The sequence below is a fragment of the Felis catus genome, chromosome A3 (assembly GCF_018350175.1).
Source record: "Felis catus isolate Fca126 chromosome A3, F.catus_Fca126_mat1.0, whole genome shotgun sequence".
Taxonomy (NCBI): Eukaryota; Metazoa; Chordata; class Mammalia; order Carnivora; family Felidae; genus Felis; species Felis catus.
Window position 1 is genome coordinate 79,543,763 of NC_058370.1, and position 24,286 is coordinate 79,568,048.

Below are 24,286 nucleotides of genomic sequence, written 5' to 3' on the forward strand. Positions count from 1 at the left end.
GGTTGGTAGGAATGTAAACTGGTGCAGCCACTGTGGAAAAAAGTATGTGCAGGTTCCTCAAAAACTTACATACAGGAATACCGTATGATCCAGTAATTCTACTACCGCGGATTTACTCAAATGGAAACACAAATTCACAAGATCTATGCACCCCTGTGTTTACTGCAGCAATTAATTCCAATAGGCAAGATACGGAAGCAACCTAAGTGCTCATCGACAGATGAATGGACAAAGATGTGGGGTTAAATACACACACACACAAAGGATTATTACTCAGCCACAAAAAAGAATGAGTTCTTGAAGGTATAATGCTAAGTGAACTAAGTCAGAAAAGGACAAAATACCACATGATTTAATTTATATGCAGAACCTAAGGAACAAAATAAACCAACAAAACAAAGCAGAAACATACCCATATATAAAGAGAAAACTAGTGCTACCTAGAGGACAGATGGTTACACAGAAGCAAAAGGGGTAAAGGGGTGAAGGGTTGGGGCATCTGGGTGGCTCAGTTGGTTACACGTCTGACTTCAGCTCAGGTCATGATCTTGCGGTTTGTGAGTTTAAGCCCCGCGTCAGGCTCTATGTTGACAGCTGAGAGCCTGGAGTTGCTTCAGATTCTGTGTCTCCCTCTCTCTCTGCCCCTCCTCTGCTCGTGCTCTCTCTCAAAAATGAAGAATAAAACACTAAAGGGGGGGGGGGGCTGAAGGGGACTGGGATGTACAGGTTTCCAGTATGGAAGGAATAAATCATAGGGATGAAAGGTACAGCATAGAAAATACAGTCAATGATATTATAACAGCATTGTATGGTGACAAATGGAAGCTACACTTATGGTGAGCATGGCATTACATTGTACACCTGAAACTGTGTGCCAATTTTACTTCAATAAAAAAATTTTAATTGAAACAAAAATTCTCTGGGGCGCCTGGGTGGCTCAGTCAGTTAGGCATCCAGCTGTTGATTTTGGTTCAGGTCATGATCTCATGGTTGTTGAGACTGAGCCCCGTGTCAGTCTCTGTGGGTTCTGCACTGACAGCACGGAGCCTGCTTAGGGAATTCTCTCACTCTACCCCTCCATAGCTCAGGCAGCTCTCTCTCTCTCTCTCTCTCTCTCTCAAAACAAACAAACATAAACAAAAAAAACTAGTTTGGAAAAATGTAAAAGTTATTTTGGCTTGCTGTCTGTGCAAATGTTTTCTTCCTTTAAAATACTGCCATTTACATGAAGGAGCGGTTTAAAGGGCTCAACCTGATCATCATCCCCTTCTTTTATAGTGAGAGTAGCACTCATTATATATACCTTATTTAACTTTCCTATATCTTCCCAACTACTGCATGTTGGTATAGGGATACATTTACATAGACTTAATACCAACTAATGCTTTGTACTAAGCAGAAACACAATATATGTACTAGGTAAATAAATATATATGCTAAGGAAGATGGACAAGGAATAGCTACCAAGTGGAGACAACAGCTTTAAAAAACATGACAGTTGTAGATAAAAAGAATATACATTTTGGGGGTTACACAAACTTATTCCCAATACTTAAGTTACTTAAAGATGAAATAAAAGTAACATTCAGAAAACTTAGTGTACTTTGGGGGATAAGAAAGCTTAAGACTGGAGAACCCTACCAGGATTGACAACGTTTAAATTAATTATAAAATTCAGAGAGTACTGAATTTCCCCCCCAATGTTTTACTTTAAAAACACGATCACACTAAATGCATCATGCAAAGTTGTTGTTGCCTATTTACATCTGGAATTCACATTCTCTGGGAGGCACATTACATGCTCTTCCAACAAGCCTGTGAAAGATCCTAGAAGTTATGCCACGTTTTCCTCCATGTAATGACCTCACTGACAATGGCAACCATCATGTATGTGAGTGGTTTTTATAAAGTTTAGATCCCACTTAATCGTTATCATTAGTCTTTAAGAGAAATACCAGGGGAAAGGGGATTCTGATAAATCTTTATTATTTTAGAGAGCACACATGCAAGGGGGGGCAGAGGGAGAGGTTTTTTATTTTATTTATTCAATTAGAGAGTGAGCACGAGTGGGGAGGGGTAGAGAGAGGGGGAGAGAATCCCAAGCAGGCTGGGCACTGTCAGTGCAGACCCCAACATGGGGGCTCCAACTCATGAACCGTCAGATCACAATCTGAGCCAAAATCAAGAGTCAGACGCTTAACTGACTGAGCCACCCAGGAACCTTGGGAGAGAGAATCTTAAGCAGGCTCCATGCTCAATGCAGAGCCCAACTCCGGGGTCCATCCCATGATTCTGGGATCATGTCTTGAGCCAAAATTGTCAAATGCTCAACTGACTAAGCCAACCATGTGCCCCTGATAAATCGTTTTATAGACAACAGCTGACCTTTGAACACAGGCTTGAAGTGGATGGGTCCATTCATATGTGCATTAAAAAAATTATATACAGTATAATACTGTAAATATATTCACTTCAATTTTCTTAATAATATTCTTTTGTCTAGAAATGCTACAGGCAGAATAATCACCATGTCTCCCTCTGGTTTTTTCAAACATGACAGGTTTTCAAAAGTAAACAGTTTTACACACCCTGGAGTATGTGCACATTTGACACACATAAACATGAGAAGCACTGGGACTTTATGATAAAAACCAAAACTTACTACTACTCTCATTCATGCAGAAGGCTAAAAATGTCAAATCCTCAGGGAACCCTTTAGCCTCCAATTTTTTCATGGAGAAATTTTTTCATGGAGAACCATGATCAGCTAGTATCATTATAAATTGTTTCATTTTAAAGTCAGAAAAATGTCGAAGAATCATCTAGTGCAATCCTTATGTGGTAAGAGGCAGAGGACTATGTGTTTAGAAACAAAAGAGGGACTTAACAGCAGCAAAGGAACGAGAAGTGCTCCGAAGATCCCTAAAGGGCAGTGACGAGATATGAAGGATCTATTTGGTCCAAACAAACTGGACTTACTAACTTCTGAGAAGGTCACACAACATGATCTAAAATAGTTTCAACCCCAAATAAAATATTTAAAGAAATAGGAACCTTTTTTTGAAGGCAGTATTTCCCCCTGTACTCTCATTCTTACTCTATGGCTTATGGTACATTAAGGATACTGCCATTAAAAACTGTCTTATTCACCTATAAACATGCCAGAAAGATGTCAGTTTTCTAGAGAAAGACCAGCTGAGTAAATCCAGGTCATTATTCCACCATAAAAAAGACATGAAAAAGCAAGTGAAAAAAGACATATTAAAGATCAACAGTCCAAGACAGGACACTGGTTTTAATAGAAAAAACTGCCACCAGTAGTAGCATACTCCCCATTATAAAGTTCAGGCTTGTACTTATATGTTTTTCAGAGGTTAACAAGGGATATAAAGTAGGTGACAGAGGCAGTATATGAAAACTGGAAGTAACTACATCAATATACTCCAAGAGATTAAGCTTGCCCCAAGTTTCTTAAACAGGACTGTTACTGAGACAGTACAAAGGCAAAAGTTAAATATGAATGGCAAGCATCATCACATCCTAATTTTCTTTTCTTTCCTTAAGTTAGAAGTCCATATCTTATAGCGCTCGCCCAGAATTTCCAAAGGTAAAGCCTTGTGACTTTTAAAATTTCGTTTTTCCTTTGCTTTGTTAAATTGACGTATTATTTCAGGTACTACAGTACTTATCACTTGTCAGTTACCATTTGGCAAACTTAAACCCATGTGTAAGAACACACATTCAAATTTCACTCACTTCAAACATGGTCCCAATTAACTAGAAGTTGATATATACTTTTTATCACGGTACTTATTGTAAACAGTTCAACTGCTTTGGCCTCCTCTTTCCCCCAAAAGGTAAACTAATTCCTCCCCCGGCTTTGCTACATGACGAAAGCCATAATCTCCATTAAAGCATAATAAACTACTAAAGATTCAACAATCCCCTATCTGATATTCAACTATAATACAAATGCCAAAAATAATAAAATTCTGGATTTACAATTCTTCAAAGCATTTTCCTACCTTCACACTGGTTCCTCGGAAGAATCTTCCATCTTGTTTTTATCACATTTTCCAAAATTTGTAGTCCATAATACTGAAAATTGGAGAATAGAACCATGTGAACATATTGCTATAAGACTGGCAATTTTCAGGATTCACAAATGGACAGACATTCACACATTTACATCTAAAGTTTCAAAAACATTATGCTACCAAGTTTAATTACATATATTAAACAAGGATCTATTCACCCATATACTGAGTTTTCATGCATTTTCCTCATTTTATTGTTTACTACTCTATTTAATGTCCTGCTGTTTATACATGCTCACACCAGGAGGAAGAACCAAATAAAAAGCCCTTTAGCAGCCAAATGGGCTTATCTGTAGAAGGAAAAGTAGCAGCCAGATATGAATTCACAGCATAAATGACTGCTCATAGGCTCACGTACTTTAACACGACCAGGCTCCTAAGAATTTAGCAGCTTGGATGCTCTCAAGCTCCCTACCATCCTCTAGGAGTTGTAAGCTCTTGGCCAAGTATTAAAGTATTGTCACAGATACTTTCTATAGAAAGTGTTTACAAACATCACTGGTGTGTTACTTAAGGAGCAGCAAGACAGCCCAAGGGTTTAATTTTCAATTTTAATCCCACCCTTACAGTTGCTATTTCTACTAATTTAAAGATAAACTTTTGTGCACAGTCAAAAATAATACACAAACGCATGTTGCAATCTGTATTTATCTTTCAGGTATTCCTTCCTAAATATAAAAGTCATTACTAAAAATATAAGTACGTTAATAAATACAGATACCACTTTCAAGCCATTTTGTCCCTCCTGCTCATTACTCACTCTAAATAGTCAACAATGTTCACAACAATTTATAATGCTATACAAGTTACTACACAAAATTATTACCATGACCAATTAGTGTGGATAGACAGGAGGAAGAAAAGGGACAAAACTGTTGTGGTACGTCTCAACTGGTTGAATTAGGGAAGAATTAGTTATAATACCTGAAAGATAAACTCATTCATATATAGACATATAACCTCAGATTGCAAGTTTTGGCTGAGAATAAGAGTTCATCTTTAAAATGGTTAGTCATCACACAATAAAATAGGAGCATTAGTATTTCAACCAAAGGGATCATGTGAATGCTAATTTTATCCAAAGCACAATATAGACTGTCCCAAACTACATTGTGCTCAAATAGTAAACGTTTTTGCTGTTTTCTTTCATTTTAACATTTCATACTTTTCAAGAAAATTTTGCCATTTCAACTAAAATCCTACATTTGCAGAACATTCCTTAAAAAGACTTCCAAAATAAAAAAGCCAAAGCAAAATTCTGAAATTACAAATTTGATACCATTAAAGGGTTTCATAATCAGCAGTAAATAGGGAAACTTTCTATCCTGTTCATTTATAATTCCTTTATAGGTCTAAACCTCAGAAAAATAGGCAAAAAAAGGTGATATTCTGATTGAAATTTTAAATTAACTTTTAAGAACATACTACCCTAAAAACTTTAATTTTCTAGATACGAAATCAGACTGTCAATGTTTTGCTAAGTCAAAACGATGCACTTCTTACTACATGGAATATTGTTAATTCTCAAGCAATTAAAAAGATCTTTAAAAACTAAAAATACACTATAAATATACCAGGAAGAAGCAAAATCTCTTAACTTTGCCCTATTTAGCCCATATTTTCCAGCTTACACTTTTTAATTGAAGGCTATTACCCTGCTTCCTTTATGTTTGATACTTTGTTACCTAAGTTACCTATGTACTAACCTCTAAGTCCTTTCCCCAACTGTAAAAAGATAGCATAAGCTTGCGGAGGATACAATTCATATTTTCCTCATTCTGCCCTCCTGGCTGAAGCAGTTAAGCCCAACAAAAGCTTTCACAAGTCAAAGGGATACAAAGATCATCATAATATCCCCAAACCGAATCTCTCCTAGACCTTAAGACTCTACATATGAAGAGAACCCACATTTTTTTGAAATAAGAGTATTTTGATTAAAAATCTTAAGTGTTAGCCAAATCTGGGGGCCAATAGTAAAAGACTACTTTGGAGATACTGATAAATAATCCAAACATCATTCAAAAGAATTATTTACGTATCTGCGTCACATCTCAGGACCTGAGAAATCCACTGCTGAGTTATGAAGATGAGGGACAGATAACAGCAAAGACTAAATGAAAAAATAAATGCATGAAATGATCCCTATGGTAGAAATTTCTACTGAGCCCTTAGAAATACTTATTTTATGCATTGAATTCCCCTTTCCCCTCCCACCGCCCATGAAACAAAAACAATTGATGAACAGAATTCAGTTAAAGGGAATCAAAAGGGTAGACCTTGTGGAGGCCTGCCGTCAAAGCCTAGCTGTGTCAGTTGCACAGGAAGACACCCCTTTTCTTCCTATTACAAGCAATCAACATAATGGAACATTATGATTAATATCAGGTAGTGTTAACATCTTTAAAGAAAAAAAAAATGATTGCATAAAAGCCAAATGTCATAGTGCATAAATTTAGCACCAAATCATTTGTAATTTATGTAAATTGAAGAATTCTTTACCTGTTGCTTTCTTTCTGTTCCTCTAATCATCTCATTTTTCACAAGACAAATTTGAGTTTTTAAAAATACTGTTGATAAATCAACTTAAACATTAGTAATGTCTGTCAGTATAAAAAGCAAAATTTACCAGGCAAGCAAACAGGCAAACACTATTATGTTACTTAAGGTTAGCACTTTGAGGAAGTTCTGGACTGTATTTTTGCTCTAAAATTTACAAGATGTCAAAACTAATCAATATTTTAAAACTGTTAATTAATACAGTCTGATTTCAGAAACAGATGTGAAAATGGCTATTTTCTGTTTTAACACAATGTATACCAAGTGGAAATCTTGTGTGTATTAAACAGAATGCCATGCATGGTATTTTATTACTTCAAGGCAGTTTAAAGAGAAGTGTGAATCATCAAGCCTAAAACAGTCAAAACACATTTTGATCAACCCTTCTGTTCAAACTAGGAAAAAAGGACCCAAATTATAACATTTTTCAATTGCAAATAAAAACTGAGTGCTGTCCCATTAAGAGCATTGCTACCATGGAGCAGGGTTTTATTGCTGCCCACACAACTTCGTGTTGGAGGTGCCTAACCTGTATTATATTGATTACTTGCCCAAAATTCCTCTGATGTTATGTTTCATATCTGAATAACATCCAGAATTTATGCTACTTAGATCTGTATACATATTCTAAAAACAAAAACAAAAAACAACCAAAAAAAAGCCACCTTGCATTCTAGTCCCAATTACAAAACTTCATTCATAATTCTTAGGACTATTTGCAAGAATTAATTCTATGTTTAAGACTAAATTTTGAAATAAGTTAACAATATTAAATGTTTGAGATAACAAACACTAATACTAAAAATGAGATACCTTCCTCAAAGTTTATGACTGGAAGAAAAGAAGAAATAATGGATTTTAAAACCACCACTTGCTTACTTTCGTGTTCATATTCTGTGAAAATTCCAAAATTGTGTCGACTCTTGTCCATGCATCAGGATGCTCCTTTAAATGTGTCAGTACTTCTTGAGCCATTCTTTGCTAAAATATTACATGAAAATAATTTTAAGCTCACTTGTTCTTTTTAATCATTCATTAAAATGGTACCGAGCAAGGCACAAATCCCAATGGGACAGTGATTCTATTAACTTTCTGAAACACAAGAATTTAATGAGTCCATATACAAATAAATATGTCCATTATCACTCTTAAAATCCGATTTCTTTTTTTAAAATTAATTCATTTATTTTGAGAGGGGATGGGGGAAGGGAGAGGGAGAATCCCAAGCAGGCTCAGCGCTGTCAGCACAGAGCCTGATGTGGGGCTTGAACTCACAAAGCAAACCATGAGATCATGACCTGAGCAGAACTGAACCACCTAGTCGTCCCAAATTTCAGTTTAAAATGGGAATATTCACCCCTTTGAAACAATAGGGTTTTTTTTTTTGCCATCTACTTTATTTGGTATCCTCAAAACGGATCAACCAATGCTAACAAAGACTAATGTAAATGAGTTCTCAGCATTTACAATCAACCAAAAGCAACATATAAAAATTCAGATACTTAGATAAATTATGTAATGGTACACTCTGCCTTACAAGTTACCAAGATACCTCTAACAAACTTTACTATAAAAATAGATCTCATAGGAAGACTGAAAAAAACTAGGTCTAAGTAAGGCCACAAACCTCAAATACCTGTAGATATATATAAAACATGAAGATCCTTAAACCCTTTTTAAAAAGTCTAAGTTTATGGTAAATACATCTGTTTTACACTCTCTCAAATTCCTCTAAATGTCGTATTAAATCCGATCTTATTTCAAAAACTTCGTTTCATTATCCTTAAAATACAAACCCAGAAATAATAAAAACCTAGTATATAGCCATGATCTAGAATAAATACTGACATTTTGTTTTACTTGTATCTGTTTTTCTTTTAAATGTAGAAGATCTAAAACTTTTGGCAATCACCTTTATACCTTTCTCCAATGCCATTTCCTTCCTTTGTTCCTTCTGTAATCACTTTCATGAATTTGGTGTTTTTCTGTCCATGTCTTCACAGCATGTGTATAAATTTCATAAACAATACAGTTGTGTGGTCACTAAATTTTACATAAATAACATACTATAAAAATCCTACAATTTGCTCTTTTCATTTGACACTTTCCTTCAGCTTTATTGCAAGGTATGACTGACAATGGAGTTTGAGATCTCGCCATATTGATACTATGTATCTTCATTTTAATCATTATAGTTTTTCAGGAGATGAACACATTTTACCAAAGGCTGTTAATTCTGATTTTTTTTTCAAGAAGAGCTTAATCTTTTGACCCTTAAAGGCAGTTTTGTAGCTCAACTGGATCCTCCCTAATTACCTTTTACCTGTTTCTAACACATGAAATCAAAAAGTTTGATGGCTTTAGAATGCCAATTACCTTTCTGTCAGATTGATTCAACTTGGTTAAGAGTTTACAAGCAAACATCAAAAAGGGGAAAAGAAGCCTTCCAATTGGAACCTTCTCTGACCGACACCTCATAATCTTCTTTAACTTAGCTTTTATTCAAACTTACAGAAGAAAAAAAATCATGCTCCTTATTTTGGCTTTAATGTTAAGCATTATTTTCCTTAGGTAGCAAATACAGTGATTTTCCCTACCACCCAATCAGCAATAGACACTGCTTACTGTTTAGAAGAACTGAGAAATATACACCCAACTATGTTAAGTAGTGGTTTTGCACCTTGACACCACCACCAGAACCACCATGTAACTTGGAAGGAAAACCAGTTGCCTGGGTTCCAACCTAAAAATATACATAGGGTTAAAGCCAGAGTATAAATTCTTATTATGTAAGTATTTTGGATCTGACTTCATTAAGGGACTAATAGTTTTATGGAGTTATAATTATGCTATATGATGACAAAAAGCTAAAAGAATAGTGAACTGAGTTATCTAGAGCCAAAGCACCCCTTAGAAATGTTTTGATTCTCTCCCTGAGAGCATCTAACTAGATCTATTCATTTCTAGTTATAGTCTTGCACATAAAATAGTAACAAATATCAAGAGAATAAGAATACCAAAGATCCATGCCTAATAATATTTTAAGATACTGTCAGAACTTTTGAAGTGATGACCATTGTGCACGTAGTGAATACTCCCTACACTATTAACCATTCATTAAAACTCTGCATAAATCATGTCCCTTCCTTTTAGTGGTCATTTTACTCTCTGAAGTTTTTTCTAGTATTTCCATCTTAGGGTCTTAATTTTGCCCCAACCACACTATCCTTCTATAATATTTTTTTATTAAGTTAAAACTCCAAAAGGAGCTAAAAAAGAAAAAGGCAACTAAAGGAAGAGAAAATTTGTTATCTCCCTGTGTTACTTACTGAATGGTGAAAGTATTTTAGTTGCTAAGCAATAGATTGAGTTCAAGTCACCTCACACAATACTGGAGAAAACACCCAACTCTTCTATATATCTTTTTCCCCCCTGGCTGCCTAACTTGGCTAAAAATAGAAAAATACTTTTATGTAGTCCTTTAGTTGCCATTTTTTAGTACATTATTTTGAAACTGGAAAAAATTAAGAAACCTTACTGTATTTTAAAACAATGAGTTTAGGGGTGCCTGGGTGGCTCAGTCGGTTGAGTGTCCTACTTCAGCTCAGGTCATGATCTCACAGTCTGTGAGTTCGAGCCCGGCGTTGGGCTCTGTGCTGACAGCTCAGAGCCTGGAGCCTACTTCAGATTCTGCGTCTCCCTCTCTCTCTCTGCCCCTCCCCTGCTCATGCTGTCTCAAAAATAAAAACGTTAAAAAAAAAAATTAAAAAAACAAAACAAAACAAAAACACAATGAGTTTATATCACATATGGTAAATCTTCATTATACTTCCTAAAGTACCTTTTAAATAGAATGCCTTGTAAGTATCAGGTACTATAACAGGTGGTTTTACAAACCTCACTATCTTTGTCTTCAGTAAGTTGGTAACCTTGTGGCTGAGACTCTAGAGTAGTGACTAGAAACCTTACTGGACTAAAATCAAGATTCTATCACTAAAAACATGTTTTCCACAACAGCTTTATGCTTCTTTTTATTCAAAATAAGACCCTCAAAAGGTGGCACGTGTAAAATACACTGAACTGGAATTTAAAAAACATGACTTTTAGAAAAAAGTTCTCAGCTGACTTTAAGCTCTCAGCCTCCATTTCCTTATCTACAATATAACAGTTTGCAATTATCTTTACGCAACCTATTCATCTTATGATATAACTAAACATAAAATTCTTATTTTGGGGAAAGTTTATTTTGCCTTGATAAATAGAAAATTTAAGGGTGCCTGGGTGGCTCAGTTGGTGTCCAGTTGGCTCAGAAGTGTCCAACTCTCGATTTCAGCTCAGGTTGAGATCTCATGGTTTATTTGAGCCCCAAGTCGGGCTCTGTGCTGATAGCCGGGTTGGGATTCTCAGTCTCCCTCTCTCTATCCCTGTCCTACTCTCTCTCTCAAAAAAAAAAAAAAAAAGAAAGAAAGAACAAAATTAGAAAATATGAAAACTTTTCTAAGCCTACATTTTACTCAAAAGTCAAATTTAAAACAAATCATTAACTCTCAATACTGTGAAACATTACTAAAAGAGGCATCACCTCTGATACGTATTTATCTTTATTTTTTTAGTAATCTCTACACCCAGCATGGGGCTTGAACTCAACGGAACCAGCCAGGTATCCCAGTACCAATATGTTCTTCATGATAAAAAAAAAAAAAAAAAAATTACTGCTATTTCTTAGTTTTAAGCCTAGAAAAACACCGGTCTCTTTGTTTATCCATCAGTTTTAGATGTTATGAGCCATGTTAAAAAACAACAAAGATTTAAACAGCAGTAGCAGCTGAGCAACGTGACAAAATTAAATGCCCATCTTCCTAAAGGCGACAAGACTTGTGCTTCGAATACATTCAAAGTTGAGCCCAACCTTACTTCCATACTTTCTTCCAAAAGCAGCTGCTTGCCATACGTGCATGTTAGAATGAAATGAAGCTTAAAGCTCCACAGTGAATGCACAGCACAAAGAAACAACTACATGGTAAGGATGGAATAACTTTTTCAGGAAGACTTTTGGAGACAAGAATGCTGACCAAAAGCCCCTAGGAGTTATAAAACTGGACCAACAAGTCTGCAGAATAGTTTTTATTGCTCATACAACTTTCATGGCCCCCTTTTTAAATTTTCTCTTTATTATATACAGCGAAACCACAAATGTTAGATTTCAAAAAGAAATGGAAATACTTATGCATAGGCTGGTACTTATACATCCTGTTTTTCATACTGTCCATAAAAGAAAGAATTTCTACCTTTCAGGTTTCTAAAGTTATGATAGTACTCAGGGTTTAACTACACAAATATAAACTAATCTCTTGAACATAAGTAACTTCAAAAGTACTAGACATTATCTACTAGAAACATAACGTTTTGGCAACAAAATTGTACTAATATTTGTTATATCACCTTAAAAGACTTAAATCCAACAACAGAAAACTTTACTGATTTAAAATTCTTTGTGATTAATTCCAGTGAAGATTCAAGATTGCCTAATTTCTTGTAATGTAAAACAATTAAAACATTTATGAACATTCCTCTCTCGTTTTTCTTTCAACTGGGTGTTTTTAACAAAAAAATCCCCAAACCTTCAACTGTTCAAAACATGGATATGTAAGATAACTACCTACATTAACAGTACCACTTTTACAAGTCTTAAATTCAAATAACTTAAGATGCTCTGTATTGCTGGGAATTTTAAAACACGTTTTACCTGTGAAGTACTTCTGTAATTTACATATTTCAAAAATACAAGAATCCTTACTCCAAATATATTACACACAAAAAATATGTACAGCCTTTATATCTACAAAGCATTTAATAAATATTTTAAATGGGGGGGGGTCTTTCATTAAATGGCGGTAAAGGTTTCTGAAAGATAGAACGAGTATAATATTCCAAAATATCTCACTCTAACCATGTCAAAATATACTGCAATTTCTCCAGATCACTTCTCATTGGTTGATATATACTTCCAAGTTAATACAAACTATGGAACACTTTTTAAAAAGGTAATAATTTAAAATCTAATTCTAAATGAACAACTTCATTATACTACAAGAATGTTAAAAAGTTTTGATCAGCTACTTTACCTGGGCTCCTTCTCCATGGTATAAGCAATTCACCACATTGTCTAGAAGGTTGATATCCAGTTTTTGGCTGAAATCGAGCAGCTGACGAGCTGCATGGTCTGCTAACATTGTCATAATTGCTGGCATAGATTACTGTAAATAAAGAAAAAAATTTAAGGTGCCTATGAAGTTTTGATATTACCAGTCAAGAACTTTCTATTCATATTATTTTACTTCAACCATGTTCTTGCAAATATTTTAACAAGTATTTTAAAGGCTACCTAAATAAATAGTAAAAGCAAATAAGTGGTGAAGATACTCTAACTGCTTTAGTTATTAAGATCTATTTTAAGACCACAGAAAACTCTTACTGTTCTACTCATATTTTAAAAAAAGTTACCCTTGGGGGTGTCTAGTAGCTTAGTGGGTTAAGCATCTGACTCTTGATCTCCGCTTAGGTCCTGATCTCAGTTTGTGAGATTGAGCCCGATGGAGCTCTACGTTATCCGTGCAGAGCCTGCCTCTGATTCTCTCTCTCCCTCTCTGACCTTCCCTTGCTCGTGCATGTGCGCACTCTCAAAATAAACCTTAACTATAAAAATAAAGAATTACTCCTAACCTATTTTATTTTTTAAATCTTTTTTATTGACACAGTCGGAGTGGGGGAGGGGCAAAGAGAGGGGGACAGAGGATCCAAAGCTGGCTCTGCGCTGACAGCAGCAAGCCCAATGTGGGGCTGGAACTAACAAAGTGAGATCATGACCCAAGCCGAAGTTGGATGCTCAACTGACCAAACCACCTAGACACCACCCCCAACCTATTTTTAAATGAAACTATTAGGAATTTATGGCCCTAAAAATCGATACAGTTCGAAGTCTTAATCTCAAATTTTTAGGTACAGATGAAGTTTAAGTGGATTTCCCCTTTCCTAACTAAGTAGGGTCTTTTAATTCCGTAAAACTCCTTTCCCTGCATTGCATGTTACCTTAATTTTTAAGATATGCTGGGAAGAACAACAAGAAGATGCTAAAAGTTAAACATGGTATACGAGTTTTCCTACTGTATATACCAATAATTAGCAAGAACCACAAGTCAATCAAATATGGTACCCTTATACTCAACAGAACTTAAAATTTTTATACTCAGTCTACTTATACTTTTATACTCAGTATACTTATACTTAAAATTTTTATATATATTTTGTTTCTTTCAACCCTCAATGATTTTGGAGATTAAAATTACAAGTGTACAAATTCCTTGAACATATGTATGTCTAAAAAATACTTTATGATATGTCAGAAGAATTTTTTTCTTAACTTCCAGGTATTCATTGGCAAGGTGAAAAGCTATAAAAGCCTGCCAACTATTTGCCAAATAAATACAAATTCTATGATAACAGAAAAATGAGCTTCTTCACCTCACATAATATACTGGCTAAAACCTACCAGTTCATATGCAACGTTATCTTTTTAAGAGGATTCTAATCAAGATGCTGGCACACATTCACATTTTTATTGTCCAGCATTATAAAGATCTTTCCTTTGCTTTTTCTTCAAAGCCAGTGCTACTCAAGGTCTGACTGACTAAATCAGTACTCTTTAACCTTTTTGGGCCAAGATGCATTACAATCAGAACATGATGGTGCCTGCCAAATTTTAAAAACTCACAATATTGTATACAATTACAGAAAATGCAGGACATCTTGAAAGCCATGCATGAAACCTCAGGTTAATAAGAACCTCCGGTTTACTGTAGTTAGACCTAAAGAGGTCAGATGGTCACCTCCACTTCTCCCCCTCTTAAAAACCTTCCAGGATAAGGAAATGGGTGGGTGGCTTGATTATGTTTGTACAAAGTAGGTTGGTAGAAAAGAGACATTATTTCTTGGCTACTTGATAGCAATTTAAAAATGTTCGTAACAATGGCAGCAATTTCAATTTTAACTCAAATGTTTTACTTAATGATAATGCCAGTTACAAAAAAACCCAGAAGTGTAAAAAATGAGTCAGTTAAGTTACAGATGACGTAAAAATGAAGAGTTCAAGGATTTTTATTCCTCTGACGCCTTTCAGCCCATTACTGACAGCAAAAATTCGTAAGATTTCAAAAAATTTTATAGCATTTATTTAAGGTTTTCAATACAAACAGAATACCTGACACACATTAATGAAAATCTTTGCTCTAAATACTAAAATACTAATATCAAAGCAAAAATATATATATTCCACCAACAAACGTAAATTTCCTCGCTTCAAGTACAGTAAGATCAGAACAGTCTAAAAATTGAGGCTGAAAAACAATGCCCCCACAAAGCACCAAGATGTACAGAACAAAAGTTTTCAATTTTTGGTTAAAAACTGAACGAACTTTTCTAAGTAGTCCTATCATAATTTAATAACCCAAACAAAAAGAACAATTTGACTGTAAAAAGTTTCACTTTCAAGTACACTGTCCTTACAGAGTTCTTCTGGATAAATTCTTGTGAAAAATCAGGGTTAGAATAGAAGCTTGTGTTAAATACAGTAGTTTGCCATCCTTAAAACTACCGACTATCTTCGAAATGACCTACCTATTCTTGAACTGTACAGAAATGGCGGCTTTCTGGTCAATGCCAAGCACATTTAGTCCCCCAAATCAAACAGCTTCCAAAACATTCTTTCCACTAACAGCAGTGTCCCACACGCTTACGATACACAATCAGCCCGATAGCAAACAGCCATCGCTGGAGAGGTGAAACCACAAACGCTTTCTTTTCTCCTTGGGACACTCAATCCTAAAATCCACTCACTGGATAGCATATACAAGGGATTATCCAGCAATGTGACTCTACAAGTGACTACCAAAATACCTTCAATGCCACTTCAAACTGAAAAAGCAAGCAGCTACACACTGCCAGCTCCCATCCAAACTATAACCGTTGCTTTATGATTACTAAGTAGTAGGTCAAAAAACAAGTCGCTACAAGGAGAGACTGCTACTTAGATGTGTGGGCAATTGCCTGCTTCATTCAGTAGAAACACACCTCACTAAGGCCCGCCCTCCCCTCGCTTCCCACCCGAACCGATTTGCAGCACTTCTAACTATAGCATACCGGAGCACGCACTCACCCCGCCCATACTCGGAGGAGGCATTTAGACCAGGCGCCTGAAGTTCACCGCCCCATTCTCTATGCAGCATGGCCTCTGCGTGATCAGAGGTCCGGGGTGGGCAAATCTTTAAAGCTTCCTCTACTACACCACTTCTTCCCACCCACCCCAAACTCGAAGACCTCGAAATGAAGGAGAATCAGGGCATCATCCACCGTACAAAGCCAGCAGCAAGCGATTCGATCACTTAACACACTCAACACCCCCCCCCCCCAACAAACTACAGCACGGAATCCCAATTGCAGGACTCTGAACAATCAACTAACCTCTCCTACTTCTAATCCTACCCTGCAAAAAACCAGAAAGATTTTGAGTTTCCTTGCAGGAGGAGGAGGGACTCAACGGCCCCTCCCTCCCCCGATCCCAAGCTCTCCACCGAGGGGCCACGTGATGCAGGCGGACGTTTCAATGCTGCTGCACTAAATATTTCTGGAAACTTCCACTCCTAATAATTTACAGAGATGTTCCTGAAATCACCCCAACTTCTCCCCAGCCCCCTGGGCTGGGGAAGCCCTTCCACCCCCACGCCGGCTCCACTTCACTATCACACGCTCCTCGCCTTCCTCCACCGCCACCCGCACACGCGAATAACCCAGCAAGCGCTACCCTCCCGCGGCCGCCTCCCCGCCTCCATCCCCCAGCGGCAGAAGCGGCTCCATTCAATCGCAGGCTCTGCTGTGGGCCCGCCGCCGCCTCCCGGGCTCGCCTCCCGCGGCCGCCGCCGCGCCCCACGCCGGCCTCCTCCCGCCCGGCCGCCGCCCGACCCTCGGCCCTGAAGACACAGTCGACTTACCCAGAGATTGAACCAACTGCTTCTTCTTTCCTTGTCGGGGGATTAGGGCGAGGGAAGGTGGGGAGGGGGGAGAGGGGAGGAAATCAAGGTGGGTTTCACAGTTTTCCCACCTTAAAAAAGGAAATTAAAAAAACGAAGAGAATAAGGGCAAAAAAAAAAAAGCTCAACAATATTTACTATTTCAGGGACACCCCCCACGACACACACCCACCCGCCCCCCCCCAAAAAAAGAAGGGGAATTAATCCGTGGAATAAATGCTCGCGCCTGGCTGGGGAGTGAGGGAAGGGGGAGGGGAAAGGGGTCAAGTCCCAAAGATTCAGCCCCAGGGGGACCCTCCAGCCACAGGCGGCAGCAGGAGCGGCAGGAGTAGGGGGTATAGAGTCCACAAGGTCGGGGGACGCTCTGCTGCCAGTTGCAGTCCGACTCCCCCCTACCAAAATACGGCTCCCTCTCTCACGCGGCTCCGGCGCTGGGCCCCCCCACCCAGGCTCGCCTAAACTTTCCCCCCTTCTCCTGCTCCTCAGCGACTGGTGGTTCCCCCCTCCCCCTCTGGGTGGTTGCACGGACTGCAGCAGCAAAGACTGGAACAGGCACCGCCGCCGGGGCTGTAGCTACTGTTGCTCTTGCTGATGCTGTAGCTCCCGCTGCTCCTGCCGCGGCCGCTGCAGCCGCTTCTCCCCCTCCTCCTAGTGCCTCAAACTCGGAACCGGTTGAAACCGGTTCAGACTGGGAGATTCCATCTCGGTTGAGTTTTCAGCCCATGGCGCCGCGGAGCGTTTGGAACCTGGGCCTCCGCCCCCAGCCCGCTTGCCCATTGGCCGGTTCCAGCCACTGCCGCGCCATCAGCCTATCTCTTATTGGCCAGATCCCCCGTCAATCCCACCTCAAGTCTCCACACGAGCCCGCCGCTTCGGCCCCCGCCTCTTTCCAGCAGCGATTTGCCTGCAGAGTGGGGGAAGGGAAGTGGGGCGGGTCGAAAAGGAGTGAGGAGGGGGGTAGAGGAGGAGGTGGGACCGAGAGCTGTGCCCAGCGGAGAAGAGAGCAAAGAGAAGCCGCGCGGAGGATTGGTTCGAGCGACCTGTCAATCAAACGCAGCCCGCCCTCGACTTCCCGTTCCCCTCCCGCTGCTCCCCCTCCCAAAGCTCAGCCCTCAGGCCCGGCCTTTCCGATCCGCTCATTGGCTGGCGCCTTTGGTGACGGAGAGGGTGGGGCGCAGCTCGTGAGCTGGTGGCGGCGCGAGTTTGAGCGCGGCGCGCGGCTGCAGTCGCTCGGCTTTCTCCGGATCCGCGCTGGCCCGCCCCTGCCTGCTCCCGCCAACCTGCGGGGCCCGAGCCCGCAGTGACCGGGACCCACCTCCTCGCAGCGCTTTGAGAATGGAGAGCACACTCTGTTGTTTTTTTAATCGAGGAGGTGGAGATGGCAAAAAAGAGCGAAAGGAACGCAGGGGAGGGCAGTTGTAGGCCTCGGACCTCTCATCCATTTCAAAGGCCTACGTTTGGGGCCAGGGAGTTGAGGGGGAGAATAACCTTGAAGGAATTTGGGGTGAGATATGGGGGCGTGCACTCTTGGTGCCTGATGATCTTCTCAGAGTCTTGGAAAAGGTACCTGAGTGGTTCTTGAACAAGGCTCCTTCAAATTTTAACGAGGTGTCTCCAGGCTGGAGTTTGCTCCAAGGACTAACCCTTCCTAGAAACTAAGACACTAACTATAATTTCTGTAATTGGTGTAACCGGTATTTTTGCTGGGTTAGGGTGCATGCCAACAGCTTCCCACCAGGTGCCCTTGACTTTTCTTTTCAACGTAGCTGCCCTTCACATTCTTCATCATCCCAAATAGTGACTTTCCCTGAAAGTCACATGCACGTGGCCTTTCACGTGGTTGCCTCTCGTTTGTCCCCAACTGCCCTCCAAATCAGCTTTACTGATTTTTCTTAAGAAACATAAAGTAACCCACCAAAATCTTCTAGGCCCATTGTGCCACCGAGAGGTTTAATCATGATTTATTAAGCCACAATTTCAACAGCAAATATTCATTACAACAATAGCTAACACTAATGCGCTACTTAAGAAAAACTCCCTCATTCTCACATAAAGAAAAATTGTAACTCAGCTCTTGGATTTACCAAAATAATATTTTACCAACATAATATTTCACACCTAAGATTTTTACTCACTGCCTAACTGAATAATATCAAACCATAATATATAACATACACTAGTCATTTGGAATACTTCTATTACAACTGGACAACTGGAGCTGTCCTTTTTTTTAAACAATTTTTAATGTTTTCATTTATTTTTGAGAGAGAGAGAGAGTGGGAGAGGGGCAGAGAGAGGGAGACACAGAATCTGAAGTAGGCTCCAGGCTCTGAGCTGTCGGCACAGATCCCAATGCGGAGATCAAACCCGTAAATCCCAAAATCATGACTTGAGCGGAAGTCGGACACCTAACTGACAGCCACCCAGGCGCCCCTGTCCTGTTTTTTAAAAACTTTTTCCTTCCACATTTTCAGCTCTTGTACCAGGCCACTTTTGTTGTAGTTGTTAGGTGGTAGAATAATAGGAATAAAAACTGGGAGTGAGAACTGGCTTTACTCAGAGTGTGCCCTTGGGCAGGTCACTTCACCTCTTTGGGCTTCGGTTTCCTTCTCACGCATCTCACCCATTTAATGAGGCTGACATCATCAATGCCTGTCTTATCCATGTAAGGATCAAATGGGTATGAAGAAGCAGTGTGACCCATAAAGTACTGTGTGGATTGTAAAGTTCAAATAGTCTCAGTTTGCTGTCCCTTTTTTTTTTTTTATTTTTTTTTTAACGTTTATTTATTTCCAAGACAGAGAGAGACAGAGCATGAACAGGGGAGGGGCAGAGAGAGAGGGAGACACAGAATCTGAAACAGGCTCCAGGCTCTGAGCTGTCAGCACAGAGCCCGACGCGGGGCTCGAACTCACGGACCGTTAGATCATGACCTGAGCTGAAGTCGTATGCTTAACCAACCGAGCCACCCAGGCGCCCCTCCCTTTGTCTGTTTTTATCCCATCTTTAAATCATACCTCCCTAGGAGGTCTTCTCTGTGAATCAGATATAAAAATTTAGCCCATCATTTTTGCCTGGAGTTAACCAAAATGGAGTATTTAATATCAACTTGTTATTAACAAGTGTAAAAAGAAGTGACAGGAGCAGATATTTGATGACTGTATTTTCAACATTCAAGATTCAGAACAAAGGTCTGACACATTTGATACTGCTTTCATTACCTTCATTTACTGGAATCAAACAGATTTCAAACCTTGGAGTGGGCTATGAATAAGGAAATGTAAGTAAACTGTATTGAGTGCCTGCCAGCTGTCTAGCAGGCTGAGACTTTTTTGTACAATATTTCACTTAACTCTCATAGCAATCCTGTCAGATAGTTATTATTTTGCAATTTCACACTTATTTCCCTCTCTTCAAACACACATGCATATACATACACACAGGTACACACCACCCCACAGTGGTTGAGTCAATATTAGAACCTATGTTTGTGTTCTTTGTACTAGTTCACATTGTCTTACAAAACAACATTCATCGGAAGTAAGAGAAACGGAAACTCATAAATTCCTTTTTAACACTACTTATTTCTATTTTTAAAAACTGTTTTTAATTTAAAAATATGTGAGCATGGCTAACAACTCAAACTATAAAGAAGTATCTGTAGCAAAAAGTAAAAGTTCCCTTTGTGTATCCCCCCAGTTCTTTTTCCTGCCCACAAATAATCATCGTTAAGTGTGTAGTGTGTTTTTTGAGGTATTTTCTATGCATTTACAAATATATTTGCTTTGTGTTTTGTTCAATATATATATGACATCATACCATACATATTGTTCAGTGACTTGCTTTTTACTTAAAAGATCAGAATATATAAATCCACCTCATCCTTGTTAACAGTGCCATAGCCTTCCCCATCTTCTTAGTACCATAAATGATTTAACCATTCCCCTACTGAGTCCAATGGCTGTTTCTGGTTTTTCCTCTTAGAAATAATGCTGCAATGAATATCCCTGTACATTAATCTTTTTTTTAATTTTTAATGTTTATTTATTTTTGAGAGAGAGAGGGAGACAGAGCATGAGTAGGGGAGAGGAAGAGGGAGACACAGAATCTGAAACAGGCTTCAGGCTCTGAGCTGTCAGCACAGACCCTGGCGCAGGGCTCAAACTCACAAACAGTGAGATCATGACCTGAGCTGAAGTCGGATGCTTAACCGACTGAGCCACCCAGGTGCCCCCTGTACATTAATCTTTGGGCACAAATGTGAATACATCTCTAGGTTAACATCCTAAAAGTGGAACAGCTATATGAAAGGTACATATATTTGTTATTGTGATAGGTACTGCCAAGTTATCCCCTGAAAAGGTTGTGTCAATTTACATACCCACCACAGTATGTGAATACTACCTGTTTATTCCCTGTCAAAGCCATAAATATTTGCTATTATGATCACACCAGAGTCAAATAAACAATCTTTGAATTGTAATTTAAACTTTTGATTCTGAAGACAATCTCCCCTGTGAGCTCTTCAAGGAATGCATAAATAATAAGATTAAATGTCCATACAATACAGCAAAAAAAAAGTTGAAGGATAGGGAAAAACCATATTATCTTAAAATAGAATTGGTCATTTCACTCTTTTTGAGAAAACTGATACCACTTTGCACTCAGAGATACAGCAGTGATCTTCCAACATGCATTTCTTCCTACCAGAGGACACTGGAAGCAAAAAATGGGCATTGGACAGAATATACCACAAGTGTGACTCACTGGGTGTATTCATGTATTGAGCACAAATTGACAATTCCATGGGCTTTTTATTCCAATGAATCTCTAGTGCATGACTGTAACTTTGTAAGACCTTAAAGGAAACACTGGAAGAAATATTTCTCTGTGAATATCTTATACGGCAATAATTGTTTTTCTATTTGCTCTTAAAAATGCTTCATAAGGGGCGCCTGGGTGGCTTGGTCGGTTGAGCGTCCGACCTCAGCTCGGGTCATGATCTCACGGTCCGTGAGTTCGAGCCCCGCGTCGGGATCTGTGCTGCCCGCTCAGAGCCTGGAGCCTGTTTCGGATTCTGTGTCTCCCTCTCTCCCTGCCCCTCCCCTGTTCATTTTCTGTCTCTCTCTGTCTCAAAAATAAATAAACGTTAAAAAAAAATAAAAAAAATGCTTCATAAAATAGTACATCACATCACAACCATAGATTTAAAAACGTTACTCATGTAACTTGGACAGCAGCATAATTGTGTATGATGCTCAGAGATGGAGGTGGGAGAGAAGGGATACCCTTTTCAAGAAAAAATTAACCTGGGAAGGCATAGTCCAGGTTACCACCCCATTCCTATCTACCTCAATTTACAATGTCTACAATGTTTATGGAGAATTATGAATAAATTGTTTGCAGAGCTAAATTCTCTTCTGTGTCCAAGAGCTCAGCAAATAATCTATATGCAGTCTGTGAAACCTCAAATCAATCAGGAGCAGAATCAGCAACTGTCTGAAAGTGAGTTGTTGCCTTTCTGAGAACATAGCAAAAAAAATCTGACAAGGCTGCTAAGTCTCAGAGTTATAGTTTGACTGTCAGAAATTTATACAGTTCTGTTAGGTGACATTCAACAATGGGTCTCAGACTCTCTTACTCATGGAGAAATGAGAAATGAAATATCATTTAACTAGGATCATTCTCAAGCACAATAGAGGAAACCACAGAGCTGTATTTCTAAGCCAAAAATAAAAATATGTCAGACATAAAACAAAACACTAGGGAAGGTGGAATTAGTACCTGTAGCTTGGAAAGATATGCCATTTCTTTCACATGCAAATGTATCGTTATCTATTAGGCAATGGGCATAAGAAAAGTAAGTTAAGGGGTGCCTCAGTGGCTCAGTCTATCAAGCATCTGTCTGACTCTTGATTTCAGCTCAGGTCATGATCCCAGGGTTGTGGGATCGAGACAGATTGTTGGGTTCCACGTCGAGCATGGAGCCTGCTTGAGATTCTCTCTCCCTCTCCCTCTGCCCCTCTCCTGCTTGTGCTCTCTCTAAAATAAAATTTAGGGGCTCCTGGGTGGCTCAACTGGTTAAACATCTGACTTTGGTTCAGGTCATGATCTCACAGTTTGTGAGCTTGAGTCCCACATTAGGTGAGCATGAGCCCCACTTTGGGTGAGCATCATTTCTCTCTCTCTCTTTCTCTTTCTCTCTCTCTCTCCCTCTCTCTGTCTGCTCCTTGTTCACTTGCACTTTCTCTTTAAAAAATAAAATAAAATTTAATTTAATGTAATTAAAAAAAAGAAAAGTTAGAAAAAGGAAATGAAGTGACACTAATCCATTCATTCAACAAATATTATATTGAGTATTTAGTGGTCGCCGTTCTAAAGGCTGAGGATTTGAGAGGAAACAAATCCTATAAAAATCCCTACCTTCAATGAGTTTTGAGTCTAACAGGACACTGGAAGTAAATAACAAATAAGTCAGAGAAATCGTGTGTTGTATGGAGATAAGTGCTAAGGTTAAAAATGAATCAAGGTATTGAAATGAGGAGTTGGAAGTCCCTAGACAAGGTGGCTAGGGAAAGTGTCACCTAAAAGATAACACTCAAAAAAAGACATGAAGGAGATGAGAGGGGAAGTCCTTGCAACTATTTAGGAAAGAGCTTTCTGGGCAGATAGAAAAATGAAGGGCCTGAGGCAGCAGCATGTTTGGTGGGTTATTTATAGTGGTGAGCTAGAGTCGGACCTGGGAGCCAATTGTTAAGTTTTCAGGAATTTCGCAAGCTGGTTGTCAAGCATTGCTGTATAAAAAATTAAATTCTAGGGGCGCCTGGGTGGCTCAGTCGGTTGAGCGTCCGACTTCGGCTCAGGTCATGATCTCCTGGTCTGTGAGTTCAAGCCCCACGTCGGGCTCTGTGCTGACAGCTCAGAGCCTGGAGCCTGTTTCGGATTCTGTGTCTCCCTCTCTCTGCCCCTCCCCTGCTCATGCTCTGTCTCTCTCTGTCTCAAAAATAAATAAAACATTAAAAAAATTAAAAAAAATTAAATTCTATAAATTTACTGTTAAATAAATTATATTACAAAGATAATAAATCCTCAAAAGTCATCACTTCCTGATTACATTACTGCACTTTACTATTACCTATGCTCTTGAGGTTACTTACATCAGTGGTGTTTGCATGATGGAAATACTATGTAATGATGTGCTACTGTGCATCTCTCCACGTGTTGTGACATCATATTGGTAGTCTGACGTTGGCCATGGTAGGAGTACTTATGCTATAGAAGTCAGCTAAAATTCATGACTTTTTCTCCTCAGAGCTTTTTCTGTAAAATCTTTTATTTTTTTCTGTTTATTTATTTTTGAGAAAGAGACAGAGAGACAGAGTGTGAGTTGGGAAGGGGCAGAGAGGGCAGGAGACACAGAATCTGAAGCAGACTCCAGGCTCTGAGCAGGACGTGGGGTTCAAACCCATGGACCATGAGATCATGACTTGAGCCAAAGTTGGATGCTTAACCGATTGAGCCACTCAGGCACCCCTTGTTAAATCTTTATCG

General features: G+C 39.0%; 1 protein-coding gene across 2 annotated transcripts in view; it reads right to left on the reverse strand.

Moving 5' to 3' along the window:
• Positions 1–16,936, reverse strand: part of XPO1 (exportin 1) — a 44,371-nt gene extending 27,435 nt beyond the window's left edge. Inside the window, exons 1-4 of one of the 2 annotated variants that reach the window (XM_023251696.2) lie at positions 16,697–16,936; positions 12,779–12,910; positions 7,533–7,634; positions 4,026–4,098 (exon numbers count right to left, since the gene is read on the reverse strand). In XM_023251696.2, the coding sequence (XP_023107464.1) occupies positions 4,026–4,098; positions 7,533–7,634; positions 12,779–12,904 (301 nt within the window). In that variant the 5' untranslated portion in view covers positions 12,905–12,910; positions 16,697–16,936. Of the gene's footprint in view, positions 1–4,025; positions 4,099–6,373; positions 6,438–7,532; positions 7,635–12,778; positions 12,911–16,696 lie in introns of those variants that run through there. The other variant, XM_023251698.2, reaches the window with a different exon arrangement.
• Between the last annotated feature and the right edge of the window lie 7,350 nt (positions 16,937–24,286).